This window comes from Meles meles, chromosome 1 (assembly GCF_922984935.1).
Source record: "Meles meles chromosome 1, mMelMel3.1 paternal haplotype, whole genome shotgun sequence".
NCBI lineage: Eukaryota > Metazoa > Chordata > Mammalia > Carnivora > Mustelidae > Meles > Meles meles.
The window spans coordinates 124,131,450-124,150,304 of record NC_060066.1 but is presented as its reverse complement, the minus strand read 5'-3'; the positions used below and the strand labels follow the sequence as shown (position 1 = coordinate 124,150,304).

The following is an 18,855-nucleotide window of genomic DNA, read 5'->3' as shown; positions in this document are numbered from 1 at the left end:
TTAAAGAAATGGTCCCAAGCCCATGAGGCATTTTTAAACACCATTTGAAATCTGCTGGGCTCCTGACAGTTGAAAACCATCCCTATTTTTTAAAGTTCCCAGGAGAACATACACAGTGACGGACCAATGTACTTTTCCTAAACCCTTCATATAATATCATAAACCCATTCAGTCCAAGTAGAAAGAGCTGGTTCCACCTATCACATGTTCTGTTCCTACTCCTCAAGTCTCCTCTTTCAGTTCAAGACTTCTATAGACTCTATTACTAATAATCCCAAAGAATTGAGATTAATAAATTTAGACATGTTATAAAGAAGCATTAATATTTCTCAGAAAAAGAAATTCAACTCCTTCAACCCTGTCAGCCCTTATCATCTTTCTTGGGCCTGTACAGATAGAACATTATAAATTGATATGCACAAAAATAAGAACACTGTAACTGTAAACGTCACTCTACAACTTGGATCATTTTTCAAAGTAGGTTCAATCACTAGGTTGTCTATGTTTATCATGAAGGATTATTTGGGCCTTTGACAGCAATAAACTGTTTCGAACACCCAGAAGAAAGAAAGGTGCCTTAAGGGAGAGTGATCTGGTTGTAACAAACATTTCAGAGGACTCTGCTCTGAGAAAAATTTGTCTTAGGGTTAGCTGTCCACCCATCCACTCACCCAGCAGACGTTTACTAAGGACCTATAGTGGCCCAGACTTTTCAGTGCTAAGAATGCATAGACTAAAGAAGACCCGAGGACTCTCCCATACTCAAGTGTAGAGCACAGGACGCCCACATGTAACTCTAGAAGTGCAACAGAGCAGATGAATGCAGATATGGGAGCGAGGGGAAGAGTAACTCTGACTAAAGAAGTCAGGGAAGGGTTCACAACAGATACTACATGTGAACTGGGTCTCGGATATATTTATCAATTTATTCAATAGGTATTTGCTAATTGAATACTACTATGTTCCAAGAGATAAGGTTGAGATGACGCACCTCTGCTGTCAGAGGTGACACATACACAGTGAATAAAGGGGGAAGAACATTCTAGACAAAGGATACCAAAACACATGCAAAAGCAGAAGGTCTGAAGAGCCCAGCAACACCGAGAGTGGTGCCCATTCAGGTAAATGAATGTGAGCCCCAGAGGGAAGAGCTAAAACCAATCTGTGAAAGGCGGTACACCCTCTAAGTACAACCTTACGTGGGCATTTGGGATGCGAGCGGAGGTTTTACGAGAGGGCAGAGTAGAGGCAACAAGACAGTAAGCCCAGGAATGAAACCTGTGGGTAAGAGATGAGAGCGATAACTAGAGTGAAGGCAGAGGAGGATAGAACAGAGAGACTCCAGAAACTGGGTCAGGTATAGTCAACCAGACTTGGTGACAAGTCAGAATTAGGAGAGGGAGGAAGGAGTGAAGGAAGCCGCTCAGCTTCTTACTCTGTAAAACTGGGCACGGCACATCATTAGGTAATTTCAGAATTTCCACACTGAGGGGTTTAGGCAGGCAATCCAACCAGAGAACAGGGTTGGGGGGGAGTTGAACCAGTCTAAACACTTTCTATGACACATCAAAGGAAAGCAAGGTTTGATGAGTCCATGAGGGAGCAGAGATAAGAAATGATGAAGGAGGGGCGCCTGGGTGGCTCAGTGGTTTAAGCCTCTGCCTTCGGCTCGGGTCATGATCCCGGGGTCCTGAGATCGAGTCCCGCATCGGGCTCTCTGCTTGGCGGGGAGCCTGCTTCCTCCTCTCTCTCTCTCTATCTGCTTGCCTCTCTGCCTACTTGTGATCTCTCTCTGTCAAATAAAAAAATAAAATCTTAAAAAAAAAAAAGAAATGACGAAGGAACAGGCTCTGTATCAGAAGGGATCCCCCTCAACAAGAAGCGAGGCTGTGAAATCCACTTCCCTGCTACTCCTAATCCCAGCTCCCCGGTCTTTGACCACTACCCCCGTCCCTGGAAAAACCACCTCACCTTGCTGAAGTGTTATTTTTGACTCTTTCCCATGAGGGTAGAGGCACATGCTGTATGAATACATACAGATTTTTCTTTTACCCTTGTAGGAGGTATGACACCCAAAGCACAAGCAACAAGATAAAAAATAAACAAGTGGGACTGCATCAACAGTAAAAGAAGCCAGCCACAAAGTGAAAAGACAACCTATGGAATGGGAAAAGATGTTTACAAACCATCTATCTGAAGAGGGGCTAGCATCCAAAATATAAACTAGTACAACTGGTCTATATACAGAACTACTACAACTCATATAACCACCACAAAACAACCCCATTTAAAAATGGGCAAAGGACCAGAGAAGATATATGAAGGGCCAACAGGTACATGAAAAGATGTTCAGCCTCACCAGACATTAAGAAAATGCAACTTGAAACCACATGAGGTATTACCCTATGCCGGTTATAATGGCCATTATCAAAAGACAAGAGATAAATCCTAGAGAGGATGTGGAGAAAGGGACCCTTCACACACTGTTGGTAGGACTATATATGGGTGCAGTCACTGGGGAAAATAATGGGGAAGTTCCTCAAAAAATTAAAAAGAGAAATATCATATGATCCAGGAATTCCACTTCTGGGGATATATCCAAAAGAAACAAAAACACTAACTCAAAATGAAGTATGACCCTCATGTTCACAGCAGCATTATTTACAATAACCAAGACATGGACAAAACCTCAATGTCCACCGATGGATGAATGCATGAAGAAGTTGCAGTGTGTCACACACACACACACACACACACAATGGGATATGATTCAGCACAAAAAAATGAGGAAATTTGGGACGCCTGGGTGGCTCAGTTGGTTAGGCAGCTGCTTTAGGCTCAGGTCATGATCCCAGCGTCCTGGGATTGAGTCCCACATCGGGCTCCGTGCTCGGCGGGGAGCCTGCTTCTCTCTCTGTCTCTGCCTGCCACTCTGTCTGCCTGTGCTCACTCTCTCTCTCTCTCTGACAAATAAATAAATAAAATATTAAAAAAAAAATGAGGAAATTCCACCAACTGCAATAAAATGGATGGACCTTGAGGGCGTTATGCTGAGTGAAATAAGACCAAGAAACACAAACACTGTGTGATCTGACCTACATGTGGAATCTAAAAAAATACAAAACAAAAAACAAAAACAAAACCCCAAAAAACAGAACAACAGCAACAAAAAAAAACCTCACTGTAAAAGAGATCAGACTGAAGGAGATCAGAGAAGGAGGAGAGGGGTAGGGATAACTGAAGGAAGGCAGTTAAAAGGTACAAACTTACATCAATCCAGTAAATAAGGACTAGGGATGGAATGTATGACATGATGACCACAGCCAACACTGCTGCATGGTACACAGGAAAGTTGTTAAAACAGTAAATCTTAAGAGTTCTCACCACATGGAGAATTTTTTTACCCTTTTCTTCTTTCTTTTCTTTTAATTGTATCTATACCAGATGGACAGATGTTAGCTGACCCTACTGTGGTAATCATTTCACAATATATGTAAATAAAACTATCATGTTGTACTCCTTAAACTTACACAAGGATATAGATCAATTATTTCTCAATAAAACTGGAAAAAAGTTGTTTTTTTTTTTAAGATTTTAGTTATTTATTTGACAGAGAGAGAGAGAGATCACAAGTAGACAGAGTAGGCTTCCTGCTGAGCAGAGAGCCCGATGCAGGGCTCAATCCCAGGACCCTGAGATCATGACCTGAGCCAAAGGCAGAGGCTTAACCCACTGAGCCACCCAGGCACCCCTGGAAAATAGTTTTTAAAGAAGAACTGTATGAGTGACACGCATGCATGTGTGTATGTGTACACACACCCACACACACCCAAGATTGGGCTAAACTTTGAGTTTTGTTATTCAATCCCATACTAAGGCAGCTTTTCTTGCTAACAGTTTGGTCAAGAATTCCTGACTTGCATAAAATGAGCCGGGGCAGTGAGGGGGTAAGCAGGAGGGTGCCAGGGGAAGGATGTCTGTGATTCTTCAAATGGTCAACAAATCAACAATAATCTCTATTACTTTTCCTGTGTCCAGGTCATCTATATATGGCTCCGAATAATACCCTGATCATAAAAGTAGAAAAAGCAGACACTGTGCAGCCTAGCCATCTCACAACCTCTCGGTTGCATTCTCTGTTTCTCTCCACATGAGAACAGAATGATTCCCTCTGCAGTACGGAGGACAATATTGTTTCTAAGGGCTTTCCTTGGGGTGATGTCAATCCCAAAAGTCAGACTTAAGGATATGAGCCCACAGAGATCATAACAAAGCTAAGACTGAAAACCAAAGGTGAGCACTTATAGGAATAACACCACGTTTGGAGAGTTGAAGATCCAAACGTGGTGTTACCACCAGATGGAGAGTTGAAGCAGGCTGCATTTCCCAGACCCTGAGCTGGTGTCTCAGAGCAGCTGGCTCAGGAGCCCAGATTTTTCCAAACTTGGCTTGGGGTTCACATCCTCACAGGATTTATCCTGACATCAACACAACAAGAGGAGGGGAGGCTATGAAAGTTAGTAGGTGTAAGTGACAATTGGTGGGGCTTAAAAAAAGAACATTATAATAGCTCTAGAAATAATATATTCCTTTTTAAAGATTTTATTTTATTTGAGAGACAGAGAGAGAGAGAGAGACGGATTGCAAGTAAGGGGAGGGGAAGAGGGAGAGGGAGAGAGAATCTCAAGCCGACTCTGTGCTGAGCATGGAGTCCAACATGGGGCTCTATCTCATGACCCTGAGATCAAGACCTGAACAGAAATCAAGAGTCGGATACTTAACCAGCTGAGTCACCCAGGTGCCCCAAGAAATAATATGTTCTTCCTAATACTTCAGAGGAGTTGGTTATATTACCAGAAATATTGTAGTCACTTTATGAAGACTGCAGCCAATTCAGTGAGACGATCAGCAACAATCTTGCTCACAATCAGTGAGCTCTTGGAAGTTTTAAGAGGAGCTAAAAAACTATCCTTCATCCACAGTTAAAACATCAAACTTCAAGGCCCATCCAAGTGCCACCTGTTCTGGGACAAGTTGCTGACCATCCTGTCAGGATTCTCCTCTGCTCTCTTATTGGAAGTTCTCATGGAGGGGGCAACTCAGGGTGTTTCCAGGGTTCCATGCAGTGAGGAAAATCCCCAGCTCTGGAGTAAGAACTGTCTGGGTACCAATATGAAGACTAAAACTGGCTAGCTGTATGACTTCCAGTAAGTTTTTTAGCTTTCCATGATTCAGTTTTCTCCTTCATAAGTTGGGGTAACAAGATCAACCTCATCATATTGAAGTTAGGACATGAGATAATGCACGTAACACGGTTAGCACAGAAACAGGCACTCAACAAGCCCGTGTGAACCGAAGAGACAGCTCAGGCCTGAAGCAGAATGCCAGCAAACAGGAGAGGAGATGCTTGATTCAACTCTGCTTAATCATTCAGAAAACAAATAGTTACTAAGGACCTACTACACACCAGATGCTGGGTAAAGTTCTGGGAGCACAGCCAAGAACAAGGTAAAGTCCCTGGCCTCACAAAGTTGACCTTCTAATGAGCAGATGGAGAATAAATGAAGCCAACAAAGACGGTCTCAGGCAGAAATGAGTGCCATAAAGCTAGAGAGAAAGGTGAGAGGCTGGCAGCAATTTAGGGAGGGTAGTTAGGAAGGCCTCTCCACGGAGGGACATCTGAGCAAAGGCTGGAATGGTGAGGGGTCAGCCATAAGGGCAGAATGAGCAAAGGTCCTACAGCAAAGAACACGCTTGGAGTGCTGGTGCACTGGGATGCATGAATGGAAGAATTTCCATAGAACCTACATCCCTTTTGGAGCATAATCTATTTCTTACTATAATTCTCTGCAAACATGCCTGATCTTTGTCATCAGTTCCTTGAGGGGTGGGGATCATTTTTTATATTTATTTTTAATCTGCACAAGTCATTCAATCAGCAGAAGATAATCAGGTGCAAGGGCCTTGTGCCTCTCCTGACTACTAGATAATAAAGCCCAGAAGGATTCTCTGTGCAGAACAAACACTATCTAATGAAACTCCCTGAAGAACTCCAGCCCACACTCATCTCGCCTTTCCTTGAACTTACAAAGCACGCACTATCTGCCCTACAACTCCAGAAGCAGATCTTGTTTCTTCATCACTGTTCCCTTCACTGTCTAATTCCAGTTTCACCCACCACCTCGAATATGCCTTTGAGAAACTTCCAAATTTTACTTCATTGCAATCTGTTCCTTGACTCGTCAAAGGGACTGGCATGGCATGGGGCACACAACAGGAACTAAAAGCCCAACGAGGCCCATCTTCTTGCAAAGCTGCCCATCACAAGTCTGAGGTTAATTCTTACGTGTCTTAATCATTAAATCATTGTACTGCTTCAGAAAGCTATCTTAACTGCCCTGGTTAAAACCCACAAAGGATGCAAACATTGGCGGTGGTTTAATTTTACTGAAGATGTCCAACATACTCTATCAAATCAGGAAGGCCTTTGTAGATGTCTTCATCACTAATGCTCTCTTCAGTTGGGAAGGGCCTAGAAGAGAGGGAGAAAAACAAACAAACAAACACAAGAAAGATGAGTAAGCAGCCAGGAGGCTGGGCATTGAGCTCCCACTAAATGCAGAGCCCAGCTGCTGCTACACTGGTCAGATTAGTCATCGCATTTAACAAACAGCCTGGGCTTCTCCCAAAGTGCCTGTCCTGTGGTGGTGCGTGGGGTCCCCCAAGGATGTTGTGGCTACTCCAAATTAGCTGTAGCAATTACCAGTGGTCACCACTGTCACCTGAGCAGCTGTGGACAGGCCACACGAGCCGCTTTCTGCCCCTGACTTCAGCACTGTGTCTCTCCACTTAGGGAATCTGATCTAACCGACAAATGGTTTGGTACCAATCATACCTGCATGACTCAGCCCACTAACAGAGATAAAAATTATTAGAAGATCAAAATATCTGCACTCTTCACCTATGATTATTGATTCTGGCAGACTACTCTACTTGGACTTCAAGATATTTAAGTCATATTTTTTTATTTTCACTTATTGGACAAGTGAGTAAATCCTAGGCCTTAGGGAGAGTAGGAAGTTTTCTTTGTTCCCTATTAAAAGAAAAGCAGTTTAATGTATCCCTGATTTCTAGCCATTGACTTTTTACCTAATGTACTATGCACTATTTACATAACCCCAACATAATGCCCTAAATGCATATCTAACACAATCATAATTACACTATTGTGCCAGAAGTTTTACTTTCTTTATATGCAGGCAGGATGTCATGTTTCATAAAAATAAAAATAAGAGGATCAAAATAATAAATGAGAGCTAGTAATTGCTAAAAAATTATATTTGATAAACTGAAAAACATGTTTTCATATTAATTTATGGATTAATTGAGTACTTAGGACATTTAGGGAACTTACATTTTTCAAATAAATTAAAATGTGTGAGAAATGCCAGAGTTTCAAAATCTTTTTTTTTTTTTCTTAAATAAATTCAGGCACATTTGATTATGCTTTTTATGCTTTTATACCAATGTAAGTCCATTATAGAAATATTCAGAAATATAGATAAGAATAATTTAAAAAGGAAAAGAAAACCTTCTAATGTATATCCTTTCAGAACCAAAAATACATAAATACATAAAAATAGAATCAGGCTATTTCAAAATCTGCTGTTTATATATAACTATATATATATATATATGGAAAGATGAATCACGTAGAGCAAATTATAAGGCGCTGAACATGTATCCAGCCTAGAGATGACTTCTGTAGAAAGCTGCCAAATTCATAGCCCATTTCCAAGAACCGGTCTGCAGAGTATCCTTCCTGGGGTCGCTGTGTTTTGTGTCCAGGGAACGGGCTGCCTGGCCACTGCCGATCAGTCCTCTTAAGAAGTGCTTATATCCTCTCCCTTAAAATCTGAATGTGAGCTGGACACAGAAAGGAACAACAGAGGGAGAGACACAGCACCACAGAACCCCGTAATGGCTGGAGACTAAAGGGTGGAGCTCTGAGGAAACAAGATAAAAAATGAAATCCATTCAGTTTCCAAGCAGCCTCACTGGGTGGCTATTGAAACTGTTTCTCTGTATTTCTGATGTTACTAATAATACAAACTTCTGACTTATCTAACTTGAGTATGTAGTATTTTAAACAGGGAAAGCCCAACACGACATACATGTCTACATTTATTTCCATGCTTACTGACTACACAATGCTCCGTAGCATGGAGAGGTGATAATTCATTTAACCAATTTACTTCCAAGTTTTTCATTTAGTACCAATCCTTCAACTCACGTCCTTGTACATGTACCATTTTATACTTGTCTGATTACTTTTTAAACTGCTCAAGTTGTGAGTTATTTTTATGGACTATAGGAAGTAAATGTACTACAATAACTTGTCAGGTATTTGTTTACTTAAGCATTTGTGGGCTTTTTTGATGAATCATATGTAATGAAATGTTGAAGGAAGTTAAGAAAACAAACTATTTTACCAGTTTTAACAAACTGTTAAACAAACAAACAAACTGTTACCTTATCGGTAACAGTCAGCCGTGAGTTGAGAATGTTTAACCAATGGGTATTATTCAACTTTACAAGTAAGTTATTAGTTGCTCAATTACTTTCAAATGTATATTAGGCACTTACACATCAGGCACTGTACATGTGTGAATGAGGCATGGTTCCTGCATGCAAAGTGCTTTACAAACAGTAACCATTCCATTAATAACTATTACAATGAGGGAACAGAACACATGAATCACAGAGAAACGAGCTTACCTGATTCCTGTGGCCAGTGCTATAGGTGTGCGAGAAAGTCGTGATAGTGTTTCTATAACCTGAGAAAAAAGGAAAAGTGTTAACTGGACATGTATTTCATAAAAGATAAGAATTTTTTTTAACAGTCTTACAATCTAGTATTAACAATGGCGGAAGAAACCTAAATTTGCAGACACCAACTAAGTACGGAAGGGGAAGGGCTATTTCTGAAAATTATAAACACCTGGATTATAATTGTATCCTTTAACTTTGAAACCCTAAGCAGATTACTAAGCATCTAGTTTGCTGTTTCTTTATCATTAAAGCAAGGAGTTAGACAGGTTAATACTAAAGGTCTTGTACCTCCACTTCTACAGAATCGGAAAGGTCTTCTAAAGCTGCACTGTCCAAAACAGTAGCCACTGGCCACACAAGGCTATCTAAATTTAAATTAATTAAAATTTACAAAACAAAAAATTAAGTTTCTTAGTTGTACTAGCGACATTTCAACTGCTCAGTAGCCATCCGTGGATGCTGTATTGTGCTACCCAGACCTCAAACATGTTCATCATCACAGAGAGTCCTACTGGGCAGCACTGCTGAATAGCTAAGTGGTTTAGAATGTGGACTCTCGAGAGCCAGACCACAGTTCAAATCCTAGCTTTGCCTGTCTTCAGCCATCCAACCTCAAGCAAACTACTTTAGTTCCTGGGCTTCGGTTTTCTCATCTGGATACTGCCTATAATCATAGTGAGCTTCTTCGTAATCATTAATAATAGGAATTAAAAAGCTAATACGTGAGGGGCGCCTGGGTGGCTCAGTGGGTTAAAGCCTCTGCTTTCAGCTCAGGTCATGATCCCAGGGTCCTGGGATCGAGCCCCGCATCGGGCTCTCTGCTCAGCAGGGAGCCTGCTTCCTCCTCTCTCTCTGCCTCTCTGCCTACTTGTGATCTCTGTCTGTCAAATAAATAAATAAAATCTAAAAAAAAAAAAAAGCTAATACGTGAGAAGTATTTAAATGATAGTTATCCTTTATATTGCCAACTTTAAGAAAATTGCCTTATTGTAATTCTGAGTATTTGCAAAAAAAGAGTTTCCCAAACCCTTGATTATCTGTATGTAATTTAAAGATTCCTTATGAAGACTTCAGTACCTGTGCCCTGCTGTAGTTTTAGCTTTGGAACCTAGTGATTTTACCCTTCCTTACCACTTTTACAACTAGGATCATCTCTCTCAAAGACTTAGCAAGGAACCCAAAGAGCTAAAATGTACTTTTCCTATGAAGCCTGTATCTACGGTAACAGGTATGATTTGTCTTAACTCCCAAAACTAAACAAAACTTAAAGAGGTTCTTCTATAAGGACTATTCAGAATGAGGGAAAAAAGAAAAAAGAAGGCCAAAATCTCAGAGCTGAGGCAATCTAATTTCTCAGTTCAAATGTGGAAACCTAATAGCAAGGTCTCCAGCACTCCACAGAAGTTGCATAAGAGCATTAGCCACACACATACCTATCTCTTGCCCATTTCAGGAGATAGTACATTGTTGTAGTTATAAACATACAACTTTGGAGAAAGAATGTCTGGTCAAGCCTTGGCTCTTCAACTCACCTTTACTAGCCTCTATAAAATGTCAATACCAAAAACTAACTATCAGCCTCATAGAGTTTACTGAAAAAATTAAATGAGATAATACCCATCAAATGCTTAGCTCAATAAATGTAAACTTTTATTATATAAAATTATCATTATACAAAACAAATAAAATTTAATTGAAGGACTATGCAATTTCTTCCTGGTTTCACCTTGTTGAACATTTGATATGAAAGCAAAACACAACCACCTAGATAAAACTGGGTATCAATTAATTTCCCATAATAAAAAGTATCTTCAGTCTATAAATTTAGATCATGAATGAATAAATAATAAGTTTATCAAAATAAACTGATTCAAAATAAAAATAACCATTCGCTAAAAATTCTGAAATTATGCGTTACTGAAACATCTAGCTTTTGGAAGATTCTGGAATAATCCACAGAGTAGTATTTAGACTCATGAATTAATGGCACTGTTAAATTTCAGCATCAGTCTTATCCTGCTGTGCCCTGTTTTCAAGCTGTGAGGTGAAATCTGTTTCTGATTTTATTTTATACAATTTAGCATTGCCATTACTAAGAAGAAAAATACCAATAACATTAGTATCATGTATGTTGCTACTATGATATATTTTACTACAGCTATTTTATACTCTAATAGAAATGTATTTTAATCCTGAGGCTATTGTCTATAATAACTATGATGTATCTAAAAATAATAATGTATCTTGTGTTCCTTTTCCCACCAACAATCAGAATTATTCACACAACCCATTTCCACCCAAAAGACTGCTGTTTGCATTTTTGCACAATTGTCCACCAGAGGGAGCCAGAAGATAGTATATCACTTTAGTCCTACATTAAACGTGTCTATAAAGTACAAACACTTCTAAAAAATCAACAAGATGAAACCCACTCCTATTACTTATTTAAAACTATTACTTATCGCCATTCAGTAATAGAAAAATAATGAAGGTGATAAGGAAGGAAGAATAACACGCAGCATGTCTTAAAGTGACTCTCAGGATCATCTCTCAGTTTTGCGTCTATCTGATTGTACATCATGTCCATTAACTCCAAGTTTAGCCAAAGCAAATAAGACTGTTTAGTCAATGTAGTGTTTTTAGAACAGTGTGTATTCCATAAAGGTGGAGCATATCCGGATTTGGAATAGACAAGTACACAAATTAATGCCAGATTCTCCAGACATGAGAAACATGTATTCAAGAGTATTCATTCACAAAAGAAAATATCCCCAAGGACATTAAAAAGACTCTTTTCCCTGAAATGTATTAATTTCTAAATTGTTACCTCAACAAAATATGAAATTAGAGACACGAACTCTCATAAAGGGGTAACTAGTGAGAACATTTGCAAGTTAATAGGCTAACAACCAACTACTAAATCCACATTCCGGATATTTTTCTTGACCTACATCTACCCCTTGCATAATAAGCAGCAGCATTTGTAAAGAAATGAAAATATTTCCAGATAACCTAAATAACAGTTACCATGGGAAGAAGGTGGAAGAGATAAGTAGGGCTCTTGTAGGCTTGCTTTTTAGAAGGGGGGATTAGATCCCAGAATCTATGAAGGACCATTGACGAAGTTTAAAAAGGAAGATTACCAGGTCAAAACTCTATTTTTAGATCACTCAGCCCAGTGAAGGACAGACAGGCTTAGGAGACACAGGGTATAGACAAGAGGCCAGGAGAGCTATGAGGGTGTTTTCTTAATCGTCCAGATGAGACATAGAAGTCTAAGCCCGCAGCAGTAGAGACAGAGGAGAAATGGCAATGTGAGAAGTATTCAGGCATAGTGGCTGATGCACTGTGATGGCAAGTGAAGAAGAACCCAGGACAATCTGGGCAAACTTTTAAATAAGGCACGGAGATGGCCAGCTCCAAGGCTGCCTACTGGGATACTCCTGGACAAGACGCTCTCAATCTCTCTATGTCCCACTCCATGGCTGACCACATACATTCTGAATTTGAACAGGCCATTCCCTCCACCAGAGCCTTCTTGACATCTCCCAATCCAGTCTGGGTCCTTTGTGTTCCTGTAGGACTTAACTCTGCCCTAGTAACATCACCTTATTTAAAAATTTACTTGCTATTTGGGGGCGCCTGGGTAGCTCAGTGGGTTAAAGCCTCTGCCTTCGACTCAGGTCATGATCTCGGGGTCCTGGGATAGAGGCCCACATCGGGCTCTCTGCTCAGCAGGGAGCCTGCTTCCTCCTCTCTCTCTGCCTGTCTCTCTGCCTGCTTGTGATCTCTCTCTCTGTCAAATAAATAAATAAAATCTTTAAAAAAAATTATTTGCTATTTAAAATATCTGAAAAGGACTCATTTTTATTTTGTCAAATTGAAATAACATGGTAATACACAGAAGTTGTTCCCTCACACACACACACCTTCTGCCTAAAGGAGAACAGAGCTAAAAATCTGGTGTGGCTCTTGCATAAATTTGTTCCTTTTTCTTCGTGATTGTTATTTTAGGTGCTATGTTCCTATGATACAGATTTTTCCAAAATAAGAGTTTGTCATTAACAATATACCCCAGACAGCTGTCAACACACTCAGATTTACTTCGTTCACCTTAGTGCTGTGCAACATTCCAGTGTGTGTAAACAAGATTATGATCTAACCATTCTCCTGCCAATGAGCTTTTTCAACATTTTGCTACTAGAGCAATCCTGAAATTATAATCCTTTCCAATTATCTTTTCAATTGTGTCTAGGTATTTCTCTAGGAAAGATTCTCAGATGGGATGGAGAGGTCAGAAGTATGACCACTACTCTCTGAAAACTTTTTACAAATCTATACTCCCCTGAAGAGTGTCTTAAGAACATAACAAGACATTCTAATGACCTGTTTACAGTCTATCTTTCCCATCCAACAATGAAAAACACCTTAAGGGCATAGAACTCCAACTGCTTCTTCACTGTTCTTTCTTACCACCTAGTTCACAGCCAGAGTCATAACAACCACTTAACACAAAAATATTTGTTGCTCAAACAAATGAATGACTAATACGTAACTTGCAAAATTGTTGTGAGGATTGAGGACCATATGTGTAAAGATATGTGAAGAGCTTAGCCTGGCACAAACAGAGAATGAATAATTAAAGAAGGCGCCCATTATGAAAATTAAATATTAGATATGACAAAGAATTACCTATCTCCTCAAATCTAAAAGCAGTATACATAGTGACAACCCCCGTCCATCAAATTTTTCTCTCTAATGGTGTATTATTTATTTTATTTTTACCATCCCCATTAGTTGAAGAGCCATAAGATAAAAGTTTCCAAAAAAAGAACTGTACACTAATAAAGCCACCCATTTTAACCACTCTTCATGAGACCTTCTAAAAATTCTTCTTTCTACTTATCCAGCCCATTCATACTGTTGATAATGTAATTTGTAATTAAAACAAGTCATCCACGCAGAAGCAGTATGTTACAGCTACTTCTGCGTTCCTGAGTTAAGGAAGCTATGGTCATAGACAATAACGGCAGAGAACCATAGGGATCAGCAACACAGGTCTGCCAAAAAGTGTTAATTAATTGTGGATTTATCTCCTTGAGTTCTCTATCCTGCAGTTTTACCTCTTAGTCCTCACCCTGACCCAAGGGAAAGGCTATTAATACGATTCATGAATTCAACTGGAGTTCCTTGAGAAGGGACCTTACAGGAAGGTGGGCTCTGCGAGGCAATCCAGGGCTATAGGCTGAACCCCAAGTACAAGACAAGCTTAGTAGTTCATGAAAACATTGCAGCACCACAGCATGAAGTTACTACCCAGCAGCTGAAGCTAGAGACAGGGATGTCCCACAATGGTTCTCACAGGCTCAGAGCAAGTACCCCCATGTGGTCATGGAGGAAAAATCCAAGCCCTCAAGGATGTAACTCAGATGTGGCTGGGAGTGATGGACTGAGTTAATTCAAACAGAAGCAAAGGCGTCTAGACTCCATCAGGTGCAACCCAGAGGCAGCCCAGAGACCTGGTATTACCCAGGCACCCAAGACACCAAACCCTAAATAAGCAGCCTAATTCTAAACTCAACCAGATGGTGACTATCAGACTAACAATATATTTTACCTGAAGCCTCCTAGGAAATCAACAGAATTCATTATCTTAATTTTCTTTGCAATTCTAATTTCACATAGTAAATTACCCCATTAAGATACACTGCAGCTTAGTGTCATTTCTAGCAGCACATTTGAGATCCTTCCTAAAACACCTGGTTGTTGCTTTGAACACTATAGAATATTGCTGGAAAATGTCCCTAGCACTTCCCCTATAGACAAAGCAAAGGAGTATAGCCAGATAAGATGTACTGAACAATATTTCTGTATCAAGAAAATTATGAATCAGAAGAAATGAACTTGCACTGTTCAAGAGAGTAGAGTATCCATACAGATTAAATGGGTCTAAATTATATATAGTTTGTGTTGGCCTTGATGATGATCATAAAAGAATTACTCTATATTTATTGTTTCAAAATTTCAAAGTAAAGCCCTACGGGGGGGGGGGGGGGGGGGGAAGAACCTCCCTTTAGGAAAATCATATACTGGACTGGTTAGGAGCATAAGCTTAAGACTCAGATTTTCTGGGTTCAAATCTCAGCTCCTCCTCTCACTAGTTGCGTAATAAGCATGGGTGTTGAGGAGATGCTCTGTGCCTTAGGTCCTTTACCCCTGTATCTTTATCTATAAAATGCATATAAAAGAATGTCCCATACTTCTGCTCTTTCCGAATGCCATTGTGGTCACCATCCTCATTGATAAAATAAGATTTGGTCTTTGCAAAGCACTTCAGAAAGTAAAATGTGAGATGTCTACTTCAAGTTAGCACCAGATAGAAAACAAAGCTTTCTAATGACTGCGCATACATCTAATAAGTTAGGTTGTATCTCTATTCAAGCACATGATGGCCAGTGTTTGTTAATATTTGTCAAGAGTCACTAAGTTTATCCATTTATAACATTATGTTTAAAAAATGAGAATTGTGGATGGTAAACATTTTTCTTCATTCGTTTTCTGTTCTCATGTTATTTTCCATGTAAATATTCAGAAAACAAAAACTCCTATCATACAAAAGTATTTCTAAGAGCCCAGAAACAATCACACTTGAACTTTCTAAAGCAAATGTTAAAAAATAAAAAGAAAAAAACAAAGTCCCATGCTCAGTCAACTTATGGAGATAACACATAATAACCATAATCTATACAGTTCCCATAGAATTTAAAAAATTCTAAGAAGTGACAGTGCAAAGGAATGGGCTCAAAGAAGCTTTAGCATACATCTCCCCACAATCTCCATCACCTCCACACCCTCACTGCTTTGAATAAACACAAAAATCCATGTAAGTGGACTGTCATTTAAAAGTAATCTCAATGGTGCAAAAACAATACTGTTACGCTGAAAATAAATAAAAAAAATAATAAAAGAAAAAAAAGTAATCTCAAAACAAGTCCTTCAGCTAAACCTCACACCCAGTGATAGGGTACCTCTCCCAACTCCATATCCAGAAATCTTAAAGCCACCACATTTTATTCAGTGGTTCTTATTTTAAGCCATAGTCCTTTTGAAAGCCTCAAGGAGGGGAAATTATATATGTATATGTATGTGTTTATGTATATGTATATACATAATATACCTAATTCTGCATTTCATCTCGAGAAATCCAGGGAACTCTTGAAGACCATTCATGGATTTCCTAGATTCCTATTCAATCTCCTTTGCCTATAAGGAAGCCAAGGTCCGGCAAAAATCACTAGCTTGCTCAGGTCAAAGAACCAACAGCAGAATTGGTGTCATGACCTAGGTCCCCTCTCTTCTGCCCAGACTCTACTCTTCCTCCTTCACCCCCTGCATTCACTTGGTGAACATCTACTGAACACTCACTATGGGCGAGATATTCTGGATATACTTCACATGTCGAAGATAACAAAAATGGAGATTAGGCACTTCCTCCTCTCAAAAAACCCACTCTGGGAAGGATCACACAGTAAGAAAAACACAGACCTGGTATAACAAAGAACAGCCACAGCCCAGAAGAGAGTCAGGCCAGCTGTTCCCCCCAACCTGAGGGACAGACATGGAAGGCTCAAAGGCTTTTTCGAAAAAGTGACCCTGGAATACGTCTTGAGAAGCAATCAGGAGTCTCCCTGACTCTTCATCTGCAGGTTAACAGAGGTCTGATGGATGAGAATTACTACCCTCTGACCCACCCATCTCTGTCGTTGCCTGCTCCACTGAGAACACTTCCCTGTTCTGAGCAGATTCACTTGCACCTTACTGTCTGAGCAGCTTTTTATAGTTGCCATTTCCTGATTAATATTTTTCTTACAACGGGTATTTTGCAGGTTCCAGGAGATGATGTCATTAAGCAAATTTTTTCTAGACCAAACGGACCTACACTTGTTTCCTGATCCATCTCCACACCACCCTGAACTTGTCTCTGTGCTCTGTGCCTCTCCGACCTCACACAGAGCACTTTTCCTTCAAACCTGCTTCTCCGCTTTTTGCCCAGTGAGCCCACAGTCTCACTCCTCTCCCTTATCTGGCCAGACACTAGGAAAACTTTCCAGATTTGGACTTCTCTGTCACACCACAGATCTAAGTCCTATCACCCTTTTACATCTCTCTTGGATCAAATTCCTCCTTTCTTCCCTGTCTCTGGTTTAGCACAAGCTTTCTCTCTTTCTTATCTCAATTACTGGATCAGCCTTCCAATCTGTCTCCATGTTGCCAGGTCCACACCCCTCAAACCCATCTTCTACTTGGCTATCATAGAGGCTGTGTGATGATTCACACCTGTCAAGTCCCTCACACTGCCACCACCTCTATGTCCACCTTAAAATTCTTAAATATTACCCCCATGAAGAGATTGAAGTTACCAGCACACTTGGGAGTCTTCAGTAGAGCTGATCCACTCCCTGTTCCCTTCCAGCCTCCTCCCTCTGCTCCCCACACCTCCCACATCCAGCCCTGCCCAACCTCGTGGCCTGCTGTGCTCCAAAAGGATTCTGGAACCACTCACATAAACTCTACCAGAGCAGAAAATTCATATTACTACAATTCACAGATGGCATCAAAATAAAAATATTTATACTAAAGAGCAGGCAGAAAAAAAGGTGAACCGGAACCAGCATTGTTCATTTTCTCACACCAAGTAAAAGGGGTTGTAAGTAACTTTTCATAGACACTGTTTGAACCATCTCCTGAGTCCAAGTACCACTGGGGTTCATCAGTGCAGAGTTAGCTGTCCGAAGCACAGAATTTAGTTAGAACTCAGAATACATAGAGATAGTCAAAGCTTCTCTGAAGTTTACACTGGTGTGTTAGGGTATGCCGAAGTTAACAGGCAATTAGTAAAGAATTCAATTGTTTATACACAGCTTTCAAAGAAAGCCTTCAGTTTTGAAAATGTGACCATATTTGGAAACGATTCCCTATCTTTATGCAGAGCAGAAATGTAATCTACAAAGACTATGGGGCCATTTTAATGTTTGCTACCAAGCACAGGACTTGGACGGCGGCCCTGCAGGTATACATGCATTACTCTCCATCCCATCTCAGTAAGGACTCTAGCAGAGCAGCTGTGTCTTGCCAGCTCCCTGGGAGATCTTGGTGCATTCACAGAACTCACTTTAAACAGACACATCCTATGTGTTAGCATCAGGACAGAGGAGAAGTTGTTGGCATGATCTGAAATACGCAGGGGAGTTCTATGTGACTTCAGGGACTTGGAAAATGGAATGAATTTTCAAAGCCACCCACAAATCCTACAGCTGGGTCAAAGTCAACACGTTTTCCACACCTGGTGCACGTACAAAGTCATGCAACTCTCCTGTAAATGTCTCCACCACCCAAATGCTGCCCACAGGCTATTACCACTTGAGTCCAGGAAGAGAAAGGCAATGCCAGAATGACAGGATCTCACAGTGGAGAAGAACACATTCCTTGCGCCAACGTGGAAGTGCCCTGCTTTCAGTCCCAGCCCAGAACTGCTCACAGACAATAATGATGTGTCTGCAAGTTATTCTCATACTTCAAATCACCAAAGAAAAATTACACCTCTGCCTACGAGACTGGGAGAATGACATGCCACTCCCCACACATCTCTTTGTTCTGGCTGGTCTGGTAACAATGGTCATTTCATACTTCTTGGAAGTTCATGTGTTTGAAGAATTAAAAAGCAGGTAAATTATTTCTTCATCATATAAGAAATTGAGTTTCTAGAACGAGCACTGACTGATAGAAACATGGGAACAACATACACAACTCAAATTCTAAGAAGCCACATTAGAAAAAAAGAGGTGAAATTAATTTTGATCATATATTTTATTTAGTTCGTTATATCTGTGATTTATCATTTCACTATGTAATCAAAATAGATATAAAAACATTTTATAATGTTTTTTTAATACTAAATCTTTAAAATCTGGTGTGTGCTTTCCAAATAAAGCTCACCTAGGCACATTTCACATGCTCAATAGC

The 18,855-nt window shown here is 40.1% G+C and overlaps 1 protein-coding gene across 2 annotated transcripts in view; it reads right to left on the bottom strand.

Annotated features, from left to right (window-relative positions):
- Positions 1-18,855, bottom strand: part of VAV3 (vav guanine nucleotide exchange factor 3) — a 362,558-nt gene that overhangs the window by 189,569 nt on the left and 154,134 nt on the right. For both annotated transcript variants that reach the window (XM_046003440.1, XM_046003448.1), the window contains exons 3-4: positions 8,779-8,837; positions 6,467-6,532 (exon numbers count right to left, since the gene is read on the bottom strand). In XM_046003440.1, coding sequence (XP_045859396.1) covers positions 6,467-6,532; positions 8,779-8,837 — 125 coding nt within the window. The remainder of the gene's footprint in view (positions 1-6,466; positions 6,533-8,778; positions 8,838-18,855) is intronic.